This window comes from Ranitomeya variabilis, chromosome 3, assembly GCF_051348905.1.
Source record: "Ranitomeya variabilis isolate aRanVar5 chromosome 3, aRanVar5.hap1, whole genome shotgun sequence".
Classification (NCBI taxonomy): Eukaryota; Metazoa; Chordata; class Amphibia; order Anura; family Dendrobatidae; genus Ranitomeya; species Ranitomeya variabilis.
In genome coordinates, this window is record NC_135234.1 from 231,944,356 (window position 1) to 231,961,080 (window position 16,725).

Genomic DNA, 16,725 nt, shown 5'->3' on the forward strand with positions numbered 1-16,725 from the left:
GAGGGGAGCGCTGCGCGATATTCACCTGCTCCTTGTTTCGGCGCCGCTCCATCTTCAGCGTCTTCTGCAGTGACGCTCAGGTCAGAGGGCGCGATGACGTGGTTAGTGCGTGCCCTCTGCCTGAACGTCAGTGCAGAAGACGCTGAAGATGGAGCGGCGCCAGAACGAAGTCAGGTGAATATTGAAAGTGCTGGGGCCTGAGCGACAGAGAGGTGAGTATGTGATTTTTTTTTATTGCAACAACAGCAAATGGGGCAAGTGTCTGTATGGAGCATCTCATGGGGCCATAATCAACGTTTGTGCAGCACTATATGGCGCAAATATCTTTATGGAGCATCTTATGGGGCCATAGTCAACGTTTGTGCAGCACTATATGGCACAAATATCTTTATAGAGCATCTTATGGGGCCATAATTAACATTTGTGGAGCATTATATGGGGCAAGTGTCTGTATGGAGCATCTTATGGGGCCATAATCAAGGTTTGTGCAGCACTATATGGGGTAAATATCTTTATGGAGCATCTTATGGGGCCATAATCAACATTTGTGCTGCATTATATTGGGCAAATGTGTCTATGGAGCATCTTATGGGGCCATTATTAACCTTTATGCAGGATTATATGGGGCATATTTTAATATGGAGCATCTTATGGGGCCATCATAAATTTTATGGAGCATTATATGGGGCTCCTGATTCAACATGAATATTCATAAACACTTAACCTACTGGTGTCTCAATTAATTTTACTTTTATTGGTATCTATTTTTACTTTTGACATTTACCGGTAGCTGCTGCATTTCCACCCTAGGCTTATACTCGAGTCATTAGTTTTTCCCATTTTTTTGTGGCAAAATTAGGGGGGTCGACTTATACTCGGGTCGGCTTATACTCGAGTATATACGGTATTTTGTATAAAAAATAATATTATTATTATAAATAATTATTTTTGCATCGCTTTGTTCTGAGAGCTATTTTTCTATTTTTCTACTGATGGAGCTGTATGGTGGTTTGTTTTTTGCGGGACAAGATGTCGTTTTCAGCTGTACCATTTTTATTTATATCAATCTTTTTGATTGCATTTTATTGCACTTTTTGTTCGGCGGTAAGATGATAAAGCAGGGGTGGGGAATTTTTTTTCTGCCAAGGGCCATTTGGATATTTATACCATCCTTCGGGGGCCATACAAACTCCACCCACAAAGTACATTCTGACTCTGGCACTGGTTTCAGGACGTAATCTTTCATTGCATGCCCTTCAGTGTTCAGTAGTGAACACTGCATATGTGTGCTAACAGAGCAAGAAGATCGTGGGCATTGCTGCGGGGTGTCAGCTGTCACATACAGCTGACACCAGCATGCGATCGCTGCGGCGCTCAGCGTGAGACCGCAGTGCATATCGCGAAGGGGTTAATGACCTGAGAGTAAGATCAGGATCCTGAAAATACATTTGCACCACCTCCTCTTCTAAATTTACCAACTACAGAGATCTCTGCCATACATCATCATCTGAATGAGCTTTAGGTCATGTTCACATATTCAGTATTTGGTCAGTGTTTTATATCAGTATTTGTAAGCCAAAATCAGTAGTGGAACAACAAATGGAAAAGTATAATAGAAACAAGTGCACTACTTCTGCGTTTTTCACCCACTCCTGGTTTTTGCTTAGAAATACTGATATAATATACTGATCATGTGAACATGGCATCAAACTGGAGATTTCTTACTTGTGAACCATTAGACATATAAGGGATCTTTCACATGTCCTGATACTTCCGGTACTGTAACAAACAGTACCAGAGCTATCCGTGTCCATGTGTTACATATGTGTGACATACGTGTGACATCTGTGTGAAGTCTGTGTGCCACACAGTGTGACTGCCCCCTGAGATCAGTGCGACCAGGCAACAATGATAGAAGTTGCATTTATCATCCGCTGTGTACAGCGTGTGTAAAATAAAACTTAAAAAAAAAAAATATGACGTAGGCTCCCACGTAATTTTATTAACCAGAAGAGGGAAAGGTTGACATGGTGCTAGCGGTGATGTCATTAATATAGTGGAGCAACAAACCAACAAACGTTCCTTCTGAGCAGTTATATTGCGGGGTCTGCCGGACCTGGGCTTGTCAAACACATCTCCTGTCTCTTCAAATATTTTTTTAATTCTTTGCACTTGACGCTGAGTCACATTAAAGGTGCCAGCCACTTATGCAGTGGATCTGGTCTTCAGCCTGTTGATAATCCTGGCTTTGGTCGCAGGGTGGATTTTTGGCATGTTGTCAGAGCTCAAGTTGCAGTTCAAGTGAAGGTCTGGGGTGCTGGGTTTCTTTTTATACACACACTAATTAACCGATCATTTACTGAGCACAGGTGAGGATGTAAACTAGGATTGGGTGCATTATAAGACCAGGCGACAAAACTTTTGTCTTGCCAAAATCTGACCATTCTGTGTCCATTAACTGATCAATATTTCTGCATTGATGCCAATTTATTTTCTTAACCTAAACCACATTTCGGAGGGTTTCAGCTTTCAAAAGAATAATTTATACAACCAATGGATGAATTTAACGTCAGGTTATAAGCTTTTATTTACATAACATGGATAAGCGATATAAGTTCTGTCAGGGAGTGTATATGGCATTGGATGCTATATAATGGGTAGTGTCTGCAGTTCAACCCACTGTCTGCATGGGACAGAATCCAATGAATACAAAGGTCAATAATTTGTAACATGGTTAAGTATCGCTCTACAATGTAAATACATCCTGGTCCCATATCAGTTATTTGTTACCAAAGACTATAAACTGCTTATATCATTAGCTAATAAAAGATAATGTCTCATAAACAATACCTTTGTTTATAAGTTCTTTTAGAGCATATGGATATCATAGATGGACTTCCCTAAAGACTTGCTTCTATAAGCCACAATGGCTCTAGCTCTGGCAGACAATCAATGTATTTTTTGAGCCTATTCATATACTGTATGTATAGCCATGTAATGTAAGGGGAAATAAGTAACCAGACATTTCCTTCCTTATGATAATAACTGATTGTCAGAGAGGCTAGAACTGAGGCATTTCATTGGCTTCAAGGTATATGAAAGTTGCATTGTTTTAGTATAGCTGGACTTATAAAGTACATATAAAGTAAAACATATACATTCAACTCACTTTTTTTCAATAATATATTTCAAATGTGGTTATATAACGCTTAAATGGAACCTGTCAGAAACTTGTCCTTTTCCCCCAAAGTCAGTAATATGAGTGTGTAGTTATTTAAAAGATAAGCTAATTGGTCCTTTCATGATGCCAAAGCGATGCTCCAACAGTGAGAAATTGTATTTTGAAGCTGTGTCTAGAAGTGCATTTTGGTGTGACAATGCACTTCTTGCTTCTCAGCCTCTCACTGTATATCCTACTTAACGACACCACTACCCCATCCCTCGCTGATTGACAAGTTTGGTACGCAGCCACTCACCTCTCAATCAACAAGGGGAGAGTGCTGCTAGGTGGGAAATACAATGTGAGGCTGAGAAGCTAGAAGTGCATGGCCATGACCCAGTGCACTTTACACCCACCTTCAAAATGCTAGAGCAGTGTTTTGGGATCATAAAAAGATCACTGGCTATACAATCATATTATGGTAATTGTTTGGGGAAATAAAAGCATTTGACAGGTTCTCTTTCAAGAGTTCAAGAGTTTCCACTAAACTAGATGTACAATGTAGTGAATGAGAGTAATGAAAGGAGCAAATCAAAATTAACTTTTTCCTTTTTTTATTTCAGAGTTAGACTACAGCACATCAGAGCTCAGAATGACATTAATGAACTCAGTTATTCCCCACCACCTTTTCTTTCACTGGATAGTCCCAGATTAGGACGTTCAGAAAGACAAACTCCCCAAGGTTAGTGTTATTGTTCTACCGTGACACCGTTACAATGCAGATTATATCACTGTAGTCCATGATTTCTTCACACCTTCACGGATATCTAAATTATAGAGGCTTTGGTGCTACAACATTTTTAGTTATGAATGTTTATTAACATTATTGTAATTTTACTCCATTTACAGTATGTCTTGACTGGAAATGTCTCCCAAAAATGTCACACCAAACTATCTGGGGAGATTATTTATCAAGTACTTCTAAAATAAGTGGGATGAGATTACCTATATAAGACTATACATTTACAGCTGTGTGAAAAAGTGTTTGCACTCTTCCTGACTTCCTATTCTTTTGAATGTTTGTCTCTATTTAAAATAGAAGAAGATTACACAAGTTAACACAAAATGCAGTTTTTAAATGAAGGTCTTAATTATTATGGGAGAAAGAAATCCAAATCTACTGGGCCCTGTGTGAAAAAGTGATTGCCCCTTTAACTTAATCATTGGTTGTGACACCATTAGCAGCAACAACTGCAATCAAGTATTTGCGATAACTGGAAATGAGTTACAATGCTCTGGAGGAATTTTGGCCCACTTCTCTTTACAGAATTGTTGTAATTCAGCCACATTCCGCCTTTTTAAGGTCATGCCACAGCATCTCAGTTGGATTAAGGTCAGGACTTTGATTAGGCCAATCCAAAGTCTTAATTTTTTTTTTTTAAGCCATTCAGAGGTGGACTTGCCTGTGTGTTTTGGATCAGAGTTCTGCTACATAACCCAAGTGTGCTTCAGCTTGAGGTCACAAACAGAAGGCCAGACATTCTCCATCAGGATTTTTTGGTAGACAGCAGAATTCATGGTTCCATTTACCACAGCAAGTCTTCCAGATGCTGAAGCAGCAAAACATCCCCCCCCCCAGACCATCGCACTACCACCACTATATGCTACTGTGGGAATTATGTTACTTTTCTGAAATGCTGTGTTACTTCTACTCCAGATGGGACATACACCTTCCAAAAAGTTCAACTTTTGCCTTGTCAGTCCACAGAGTATTTGCCACGCGTTTACACGACAGAGAGGAGCCAGAAGACCGGAGTGTCTGAGTTCTCCTACCCCTGCACTGAATAGAGTGACTTCACCTTCTTATTAAACTGTGTAAATTTCTTTGGGCAGTGTAGGGGTTAATCTGCTCTGTTGAGAGCTCTTGGAGCAGGGGCTCCCAGCTGTGCACTCCTAGCCACTCCCATCCCCTATATAATCTGGGTCCTGACTAACGCACATAATCAGAGATAGCTTATGCTACATTGCTAGAAGGATAGATGTTGGTGGTTATTTGCGTAGTCGGTTGGTGGATTCATCTGTGACAGTTGCTTGGTTATGTGAGTCTGATATTTCCCTTTCTTCTCCTACTTTGGTTTAACCCCATGCTTCAATCCCCAGTGCATCCTCTGTTATACGTGAGTGTATATTTGTATGTTTGGTATTTTCCATTACCAATGTTTGTATTACCTGGTTAGTCTGGTTGGTGTACTACGGTGCACTACTACACCCCTGTCTCCTAGGTGGGGGAGGGTACAGACTGAGTGCAGTTTTAGGAGCTAAGGCAAGGTACGTGGCCCCGGCATCTTCACCTTCAGAAGTAAACCGTGGAACAGAGCAAACTAGGGACACTTGATAACAGAATTGGGACAGTATTCTCCCAAAAGTCTTGGGGATCATCAAGATGTTTTCTTGCAAAATCAGGATGAGCCTTTATGTTCTTATTGCTCAGCTGTGGTTTTCGTCTTGGAACTCTGCCATGCAGGCCATTTTTGACCAGTATCTTTCTTGTGGTTGAGTCATGAACACTGAAATTAACTTACACAAGTGAGGCCTGCAGTTTTCAATGTTGTTGTGAGGTCTTTTGTGACCTCCTGGATGAGTCATCGCTGTGCTCTTGGGGTAATATTGGAATGCCGGACACTCTTAGGAAGGTTCACCCTTGTTCCATTTTTTCTCCATTTGTGGATAATGGCTCTCACTGTGGTTTCCTGGAATCCCAAAGCTTGAGAAATTGATTTATAACCTTTTCCAGACTGATAGATCTCAATTGTTTTGTTTCTCATGTGTTCCTAAATTTCTTTGGATCGCAGTATGATCTAGCTTTTGAGGAGCTTTTGGTCTATTTCATTTTCTCAGGCACATCCTACTTAAGTGTTTTCTTGATTGATGCAATCATGCAATCATTCTACAAGACAATCTGATTTTTCAGGTTTCATGTTGAAAAAAATGTTTATTTTATGTCCATCACTTTATCCACAGATTGTAGCTAGGTGCTTGAAAATTTGATCATTAGCAGAACTGAGCAACATCCGGTATTTCCTCAATTTGCAAAACATTAAGTCTTTCTTTTCTTGGTGTTGTAATTTCAGTGTTGAGGAGTATAATTCTATAATGCGTTTGGCAGTAAAAGCTGGAAATTGTAATATGAAAACTCAATTGAAGGGGATAGTCTGGTACCCAAAATGTATCTTCTAACTATCTAGCCTTACTCCGTAACCACTTTTGAATTTTGCTTTAATACTAGAGATGGGCAGACCCCTGGATGTTTGGGTCCAGCGCGTTTGGCCAGTTAAAAAAAAAGTTCAGGTTCGGGCACCAGAACAGTTCTTGGACCCGAACCTGGACCAATTTCACTTGAATTGGGGCCCAAACATCCAGTGTTTGCCTTGCTGTCATGTGCATAACAGCATGGAAAACCTATTCCTGCTGCTCATAATAACAGCGAGAGCAGGCAGCAGCTAATAGCAGTATTCATCAGCCAGTGCCTGCCCTCTTAATATATAATTTAAAAAAATGGCATGAATTCCCCTTTATTTTTGATAACCAGCCAGGCAAAACTAACAGCTGCGTGTTGCAGCCGTCAGCTGTAGGCATTAGCAAGGCTGTTTATCAAGAATAGAGGGGTCCCCAGCTGTTTTTTTAATTTAAATAAATAATTTTAAAAAACGGCATGGGGTCCCCTCCATTTTTGACAACCAGCCAAGCTAAAGCAGACAGCTGGGGGCTTGTATTCTCAGGCTCATAAGGGGCCATAGATATTAGCCCCAGCCTGAAAATAGCAGCCCACAGATGCCCAGAAAAGGCACATCTATTAGATGCACCAATTCTGGCGCTTTGCCCAGCTATTTCCACTTCCCTATGGCGGTGGCAAGTGGGGTTCATATTTGTAGGGTTGATGTCACCTTTTATTGCCCGGTGACATCAAGCCCATGGCTTAGTAATGAAGAGGCATCTATAAGATACCTATCCATTACAAATCCTATAGTTATATTGTAAATAAACACACATCCAGAATAAAGTCCTTTATTTGAAATAAAAAAACACTTTTTCCTTTTTTATTTAAAAATAACAGTTAGGTGAGTGTAACACCCATTCTATTGAAGCCATCATCTCCTGTAAAAAACATAAAATAATAAACAACAGAAATACTCACCAAATGCCCAATCTCACTGAAGCCAATGTCTCCTGTAAAAAACAAAAAAGTAACCATATCCCTCACCTGTCTGACGTTCTGTTCCATGCTACTGTGAGCTCAGACTCAGTGACTAGCGATTATGTCATCAAGATTAACGCAGGTCACTAAGGCTGCATGGGATGGAGGGATGGATGAGGGATGGATGGATGGATGAAGGGATAGTTGGATGAGGGATGGACGAATGATGGATAGCTGGCTGATGGATGGTTGAGGGATGGATGGAGGGATGGCTGGATGAAGGATGGATGAAGGGATGGATGGATGAGGCATGGATTGGATTACGATGGGAGAGATTACAGGAAACAGCGGGACAGAGAACATAATTACATGGGGGGGCAAATACGCATGTCATTATAGGATCTAGAACACTACAAGGCCCAATATATCTGACTAACATGCAGGTCTGAGTCCAGGTCCAAATTTTACACCTAGTTAAGCCATTGGGCAAAGATATAAGCAGAGTGTGAGCACTGCACTCACCTGTCCCACAACGTCCATCACCCAGGGCCCAGGATGTCTTCAGAGGGGACAGCGATGTAATAAAAGTAGTAAGTAGCTGCAGCACTGCCCCTTGTGATATCCTGTTCCAAGAAGGACGATGGACACTATGAGGAGTGGATGTAGCCCCAGCCTCCTGTGACATCACATTTGAGACTCCTCTCAAATGAAATGCCACAGGAAGTACAGTAATAAAACATATCTAGGGATTAGCAGGAAAGGGGGAAGCATATGGCATTCTGTAATAAAGTAAATGACAAAAGTGGCTAGAACGTAAGAATAGATATTTAGAAAATATATTTTCGGTGCCGGACCAACCCTTTAAGATTATGAACATTGCTGTGTATTATGTTCTATTGCAGGTTCTCCTGCTTCTCAAAGAAGGGATGAGCCCACACCTCTAAGTTTCCTGCCACCATCAATCCCTATTCAAAAGTCAGACACAGGACGTGACATTGTAAGTTCATATCACAGGCAACTAAATTTATTTTCTCATGCATAATTGTAAGAGTGTCAATATGTCAAACAATAAAAACTTTGCCCCCCACACCCCTCCACTCAGTATGATGGCCCAAGAACAACCATCCAATATGTATAATGGCACCCACTAACCCTCTAAACAGTATAATGACCCCTATCCAGCTCTCAAAACAGCATACTGGCCCCTAGGATGGTGGACCCCACAAAAGCTTCAAACGGTAAATTGCTTGCATGCAGTATAATGACCCCCACATAGCCCTCCAAACAATATAATGGCCCCCACATAGCCCTCCATACGGTATAATAGTCCCAACATAGCCGTGAAAACAGTGTAAGGCCACCCCACATAGATCTGCAAACAAGAAAATAGCCCCCACATAGTCCTGTAAACAGTATAATGGCCCCCAGATAGTCTTGAAAACAGCATAATGCCCCCCACATAATCTTGCAAACAATATAATGGCCCCCTACATAGACCTGCGAACAGTATAATGCCCTTCCATACAGACCTGCAAACAGTATAATGGCTCCATATAGTCTTGCAAACAGTATAATGGGCCTGACATAGTCCTCCATAGAGTATAATGGCCCCACAAAGCCCTCAAAATAGTATAATTGCCTCAACATAGCCCTCAAAATAGTATAATGGCCACCATATAGCCCTCCAAATAGTATAATGGCACCCACATAACCCTCTTAATAGTGTAATGCCCCCACATATTCCCCCATATAGCATAAAGGGCCTCACATATTCCTCCATACAGTATAATGGCCCCACATAGTTCTCCATACAATATTCCGAGCCCCATATAGTCCACCACACAGTATTATGGCCCAACATAGTGCTCCATTCAGTATCATGGGCCCCATATAGTCCTCCATAAAGTATTATGAGCCCCACAAAGTCCTCCATACAGTATTATGAGCCCTACATAGTCTTCCTCACAATATCATGGGCCCCATATAGTCTTTCATACAGTATTATGAGCCCCACATAGTCCTCCACATAGTATTATGGGCTCAACATAGTGCTCCATTCAGTATCATGGGCCCCATAAAGTCCTCCATAAGGTATTATGGACCCCACATAGCACTCCATACAGTACTGTGAGCCCCATATAGTCTTCCTTACAGTATCATGGGCCCCATACAGTCCTACATACAATATTATGAGCTCATATAGTCCTCCATACAGTATTTAGGGTCACATATGGTCCTCCATAGAGTATTATGGGCCCCATATAGTCCTTCATACAGTATTATGGACCAGATAACAGCAGAAGACAGCGGATGGTAAGACTAACTGCAGGAACCTTACATTACTAGCTCCACTCCAGCGCTGACATTAAAAAAAAAAAAGCTGGAGTGGTGCTGCATTAATCTGTGCTCAGAAACCACCCTTAATCATGTGTGTATATACAGTTGAATCCAGAAGTTTACATACACTATATAAAAAGACTCTTATGCATGTTTTTCTCAATATCTGACATAACATCAGAATAAATCTTTCCCTTTTTAGGTCAATTAGAATTTCCATAATTATTAATATTTACCAACTGCCAGAATAATGAGAGAGAGAATGTCTTAGGGCATTTTTATTACTTACTGCAAAGTCAAAAGTTTACATATGTTTCATTAGTATTTGGTACCATTGCCCTTAAACTAAATGACTTTGGGTCAAATGTTTGGGATATCCTTCCACAAGCTTCTCACAATAGTTGATCGGAATTTGAGTCCATTCCTCCTCACAAAGCTGGTTGTCATGACTTTGTTGTCAGGTGACCCAGAATCACAGGCACCTAACCTGTCCCTAACACTAAGGGGCGCTCTAGCTCACCCTATTCCCTGGATTACTTCTGTAGGTGAAGATGCCAGGGCCACCAACCTTGCCTCATCTCCTGTATCTACTCTCCATCTGTTCCCTTCCCCCCTCCCAGGGAAGAGGGGAGCAACCGTGCACCACAGTACACCAACCAGACAAACCAGGCAACATGTACAAGGGCAACTGAAAATACCAGGCATACAAATATTCTCTCACATATAACAGAGAAATGTACCGGGGAGTGGAGGATGGGGAAAAACCAAAGTAAGAGAAGGAAAGGGAATTATCACACTTACAAACCCAAGCAACAGTCACAGATAAATCCATCAAATTCCTTCTCATATAACCTCCAAACAAGTCTCCTCCAAGCCATGCAGCATAAGTTAGCTCTGACAATGTGTTTCAGTCAGGACCCAGATTATGTAGGGGATAGGAGAGCTCAAACTCCCAGAGCTGCTAAAAGAAATTAACACCATTTCAGAAGAAGGTGAACTGCCTCTTTTCAGCTCAGGAGTAGGAGCAATCAGATGCTGCGGTCTTCTGGTTCCTCTCTGTTGCGGTAACCCCGTGACACTGGTGTAACTGATCCTGGATTGTAGGTCACCATTCTTGCGCCTTCACTTTTCTATTTGGTCCAGACTGATATCACAACTGCTTCAGCCATGACTCATCTGTAGAGATTACAACAAACACACATTTGACTTCTCACATTTCCACCACCATCTCAATCTATTCTTAACCTGCAAAAACTTCTCGTCCTGCTGATACCTGAATACTTAGTTGCTGCTGCCGTATATGCCTTTGTTACTGATACTCTTACTCCCCCATACTAATGCCACCAGTGTGTCTCTTACAAAGTAAAATGTCTCCTTTTATCTTTCTATGTGGTAAAATTGTGTCAAAGAAAATATTAATCCACTGTGCAAATGCCCTAGACAACAGTACCCACATTTTCCTGTAGAAATTTATAATGTCCCGAGTGTGCCCATTTGACATACACAAAACCCTAGGTGCCATATAATAAATATGCTTCTTAAGTGCCAACTTAACATTTAATAATGTCCCTTGAGACCCCCATATATAGTTCGGCTCTGCACAGCATAATGCCCCCCACAGCACTCACATACACAACATGATGGGCTCACAGCTCCCTATGCACAGCATGATGTCCCCACAGTTGCCCCCTCACTGTATGACAGCCACCAGTAGCCCCCACTTTTTATAATGGCCCTCAGTAGCCCCCCACAATGTATGATGTCCCTCAGTAGCCCCCACATATTGTATCATGGCCCTCAGTATTTCCCCCTCCCCACACACACTGTATAAAGGCCTTCAGTATTTCCTTCCGTCCACATTGTCCACACTGTATGATGGCCCCCAGTATTTTACACCTCTCCCATACACATACTGTGTGATGGTCCTCAGTGTTCCCCCCCAGCCCCAGTTTACACCGCACACACACACATTGCATGGTGGCCCCTAGTATTTGCCCTCCAAACACTGTATAGTGGCCCCCCAGTATTTCACCTCCAAAACACTGTATGGGCCCCCAGTATTTTCCCCACACACACACTGTATGCCGGCCTCCAGAATCACACACACACACACACACAAACACAGTTTTCCCTCTCACACACACTCACACACTGCAGGGTGGTCCCCAGTATTTCACCCCCCACACATTGTATGGTGGCCCCCAGCATTCCCCCCCACACACACACTATGTATGATGGCCCTCAGTATTCCCCCTACACACAAACTGTATGGTGGCCCCCAGTATTTTCCCACACACATTGCATGTCTGCCCTCAATAGCCCCCCCACGAACACTATTAAAATAGAATAAAATAAAAAAACTTATACTTACCTAACCATGGATTCTGAGGAGTCTGCCAGCAGACAGAATCGAGGCGTGGACTGACCAACACGGTGATGTCATTGCACTGGGGCAAGCAAAGTTCACTCCCCCTTGTCTGTACATCTCTCAGTCTTTTTGTAAACCGCAGGCCTAAATCGACCTGCGGTCTACAGAAAGGAGAGTGATAATGCAGGGAGACCTTTCTCCCTGTTCAACCGCAGATTTTAACTGTATTGGCACGCTGCTCACTGTGATACAGCTTAGAGTAGTGGTAGATGAGGGTGCACCACTCTGGGCATGGGGCAACCGCACCCTCTGCTCCCCTGTAGCTACATTATTGCAGGGAAGAAACAAATTGGTGACATACTGCAACATCTATCTTCTTACATTCTTCAAGAACTACCTCTTTTAGAGCCAATATGCTGGATGGAGAATGATGCTCAACTTGTCTCAGAATTCCTCATAGGTTTTGGATTGGGATCAGATTAGAAGACATACTTGACCACTGAATCACTTTCAACCCATTCTTCTTCAGAAATGCAACAGTGTCCTTAGATGTGTGTTCTGGATCATTGTCATGTTGGTAAATTGCATGTTTGTGAAGAGCACAGAGGGATGGTAGCATATTTTCTTTCAGTATAGGGCAATACATCTATGAGTTCATGATAATATACATGAAATGTAGCTTCCCGACACCAGCAGCCCTATGTAAGGACACTGCCACCAGCGTTTTTCACTGTAGGTAAAAAACATTAAAAAATAACTAACTTTTTCACGCTCCCCTTCCTCATTTAAAAATAAAGAAATAAAAAATAAACATATTTGCCATCACCATGTCCAGAAAAGTCCTATGTAACAAAATATACAATTTTTTAATAAGGAATGCAAATCCCATATAGAACAGAAAATCAAAAGGCCTGATTCAATCCCCCCTTCTCCCCAGAAATAATCAAAACACTGTATGTACACCAACATTACACCACAGCACCACACAAATTAGAAGCCCTCACACATGTCCATTGATGTGAATAAGGATGTTTCAGGGTGCTTCCTTCAGAGGATCCTTAACCCAATTTAGAATAAGAGGATTATATAGCCAAAGAACTAAGTATCTCTGATTTTTATTCAGATGATATTTTATTGACTATGTACAGCAAATACAAAAACTTCATAAAAGGCAAAAAAAATATATATAAAAAATACAACGCATTTCGGCCATGTAGGCCTATTTTTATTGTAAAATATCTGATTCAACATCAGAGATACTTGGTTCTTTCAATATATAACCCTCTTATTCTAAAATGGATTAAGGATCCTCTGAAGGAAGCACCCTGAAACATTCTTATTCACATTAGCCATGTGGAGGAATTTTTTTCTGGAAGAGGAAAATCACCTCCATGATATTACAGATGTGCAGCATACCAGTGGAAGGATTACCCTTTTTGCAAACTTTTCCTAGTGTTGTGCCTCCTTGCACAACCATACCAGGTGAGCAAGATTCAAGTTTTACTTTTCTCACTAAGTGAGATTCACTCTTTCCCCTCATCCTCTCTTTCCCAGGACCTCATTCACACATGTCTATTGATGGAAAAGTAAAAAGTTAGAGGTCTCAGAAAACAAATAAATTTTTTTTACCCCTTTCAGATTTTTTTTCACCACTTAAACAAAGAAAAACAAACTTTACAAGTTTGGTATCAACATACTCGCTTTCCATCCAATTTCACTGACCTTGAGCTAGTTTGCAAAGAAGAATAGGGAAAATTGTTATCCTCTAGATGTGCTGATAAAATCTTGCAGTAGTAATTGCAGTGAAAGATGGTCCTACAAAGTATTCACTCAGGGGATATGAATACAAATGTACATCACAATTTTCAGATATACAGCTCTGGCAAAAATTAAGAGACCACTGCAAAATGTTCAGTTTGATTTTTCTCTTTATAGGTATATTTTTGAGTAAAATGTAAATTGTTCTTTTATTCTACAAACTTCTGACAACATGTCTCCGAATTTCCAAGCAATACATTTAGTATTTTTTTCTGACAAAGAAAAATGGTCAAAATTAAAAAAAGAACCAGTGCTTTCAGACCTCAAATAATGCAAAGAAAACAAGTTCATAATCATTTAGAAACAACAATACTAATGTTTTAACTCAGGAAGAGTTCAGAAATCAATATTTTGTGGAATAACCATGATTTTTAATCACAGCTTTCATGCGTCTTGGCATGCTTTCCACCAGTCTTTCTGCTTCTGGTGCAAAAATGTAAGCAGTTCTTCTTTGGTTGATGGCTTGTGACTATCCATCATCCTCTTGATTACATTCTAGAGGTTTTCAATGGGGTTCAGGTCTGGAGATTGGGCTGCCCATGACAGGGTTTTGATATGGTGGTCTCTTAATTTTTGCCAGAGCTGTATTTTTTAATAATTAGAAAACCATGTATCCTTTCCTTTACACTTCACAAATATTTGCTACTATGTGTTGGTATATCACATACAATCCTAATAAAATACATTTTAGTTTATGGGTGTAACAATAACAAATGTGTAAAAGGTTTACGGAGTATGAATGCTTTTTAAAGTCACTGTATATGGTTAAAGTCCATCCAACATGCTTTGAAAACTTAATTAATCTGTTCTGTCATCTTCTCCACTCCAGGAGGTTTTGAACCATGTACTTGCAGATATTGAGTTATTTGTTGGAAAACTAAATACTGAAAAAAAGAAGAAAAAGGGTGAGTAAGAAAATAATAAAATAGAACATGATTCCTGTAACACATAAAGGTTTAGACTAACATAATGTGAGTATAAACTGACAAAAATGTCTTGCTTTTTGTCTTTGTACAGTTAAATCAATTTCTGAATCAGAATTTATTGAATGTTTTCAGAAGATAAAATATGGTTTTAATTTATTGGTGAGTAACAACAAGCAGTATATTATAAGCAAATAATATCTACGTCAAGCTATGAATGTCCTTGTTTCTTAGAACAAGCAGCAAATCCACATTTTTAGGCCGGCGTCACACTTGGCGTAAGACAATACGCCACGTATTATACGTCCGTACTACGGCCGTAATACGGAGAAATGTTCCCAAAATATTGATCCGTAGTCAGGGTGTGTCAGCGTATTTTGCGCATGGCATCCTCCGTATGTAATCCGTATGGCATCCGTACTGCGAGATTTTTGCGCAGGCTTGCAAAACCGACATCTAATGGATTTATGTGCTCAAATGTTCATTAAAACATATATACAGTATATATATATATATATCTGTCATTGAGACACATATATATATATTCTGTATTTAGATTTCATTCAGCGCGATATCTGTGAAAAGTCGGTAATTCAATTGCCGGCTTTTCATTTCTCCTGCACAAACCCGACAGGATATGAGACATGGTTTACATATAGTAAACCATCTCATATCCCCATTTTTTTTGCATATTCCACACTACTAATGTTAGTAGTGTGTATGTGCAAAATTTCAGCGCTGTAGCTGCTAAAATAAAGGGTTAAATGGCAGAAAAAATTGGCGTGGGCTCCCGCGCAATTTTCTCCGCCAGAATGGTAAAGCCAGTGACTGAGGGCAGATATTAATAGCCAGGAGAGGGTCCATGGTTATTGGCCCCCCCGTGGCTAAAAACATCTGCCCCCAGCCACCCCAGAAAAGGCACATCTGGAAGATGCGCCTATTCTGGCACTTGGCCACTCTCTTCCCACTCCCTGTAGCGGTGGGATATGGGGTAATGAAGGGTTAATGCCACCTTGCTATTGTAAGGTGACATTAAGCCAGATTAATAATGGAGAGGCGTCAATTATGACACCTATCCATTATTAATCCAATTGTATGAAAGGGTTAAAAAACACACACACACATGATTTAAAAGTATTTTAATGAAATAAACACAGCGGTTGCTTTAATAATTTATTGCTCTCTCAATCCATCAGCAACACCCTCGCTTGGCAAAATAATAAACGCACAAGATACATACCCTCAGCTGAACCGTCACGTCCCACGAGGTAATCCATGATCTGAAGGGGTTAAAATATTTTACAAGCAGGAGCCCTGCTAATGCAGCTGTGCTCCGTGCCTGTAATCCCCGGCGAATGAATGAAATGTAGGTCATTGACCTACATTTCCTTCAGTCGCGGTGATGCGCCCCCTGGTGGATGTCCTCATATGACCTGGAGCGTGGGAAAAAGTTCCCAGGCAGCAGTTCATGAGAACATCCAGCAGGGGCGCATCACCGCGACTCAATGTAAGTACAGATCCAGCTTTCCTTTCAGCACCCGGGGATTACAGGCACGAGCGAGTGGTTTATCGCAGCTCGTGCCTGTAATATTAGTTAACCCCTTCAGATGGATTACCTCGTTGGACGTGATAGGACATCAGAAGGTATGTATCTTGTGCGTTTATTATTTTGCCAAGCGAGGGTGTTGCTGATGGATTGAGAGAGCAATAAATTATTAAAGCAACCGCTGTGTTTATTTCATTAAAATACTTTTAAATCATGTGTGTGTGTGTGTTTTAACCCTTTCATACAATTGGATTAATAATGGATAGGTGTCATAATTGACGCCTCTCCATTATTAATCTGGCTTAATGTCACCTTACAATAGCAAGGTGGCATTAACCCTTCATTACCCCATATCCCACCGCTACAGGGAGTGGGAAG

At 40.9% G+C, this 16,725-nt stretch overlaps 1 protein-coding gene across 6 annotated transcripts in view; it reads left to right on the top strand.

Moving 5' to 3' along the window:
- EPS8L3 (EPS8 signaling adaptor L3) overlaps positions 1-16,725 on the top strand; it is a 220,354-nt gene that overhangs the window by 153,889 nt on the left and 49,740 nt on the right. For 5 of the 6 annotated variants that reach the window (XM_077295225.1, XM_077295229.1, XM_077295226.1 and 2 more), the window contains 4 exons: positions 3,784-3,902; positions 8,258-8,352; positions 14,708-14,783; positions 14,896-14,963. In XM_077295225.1, the coding sequence (XP_077151340.1) occupies positions 3,784-3,902; positions 8,258-8,352; positions 14,708-14,783; positions 14,896-14,963 (358 nt within the window). The remainder of the gene's footprint in view (positions 1-3,783; positions 3,903-8,257; positions 8,353-14,707; positions 14,784-14,895; positions 14,964-16,725) is intronic. The other variant, XM_077295228.1, reaches the window with a different exon arrangement.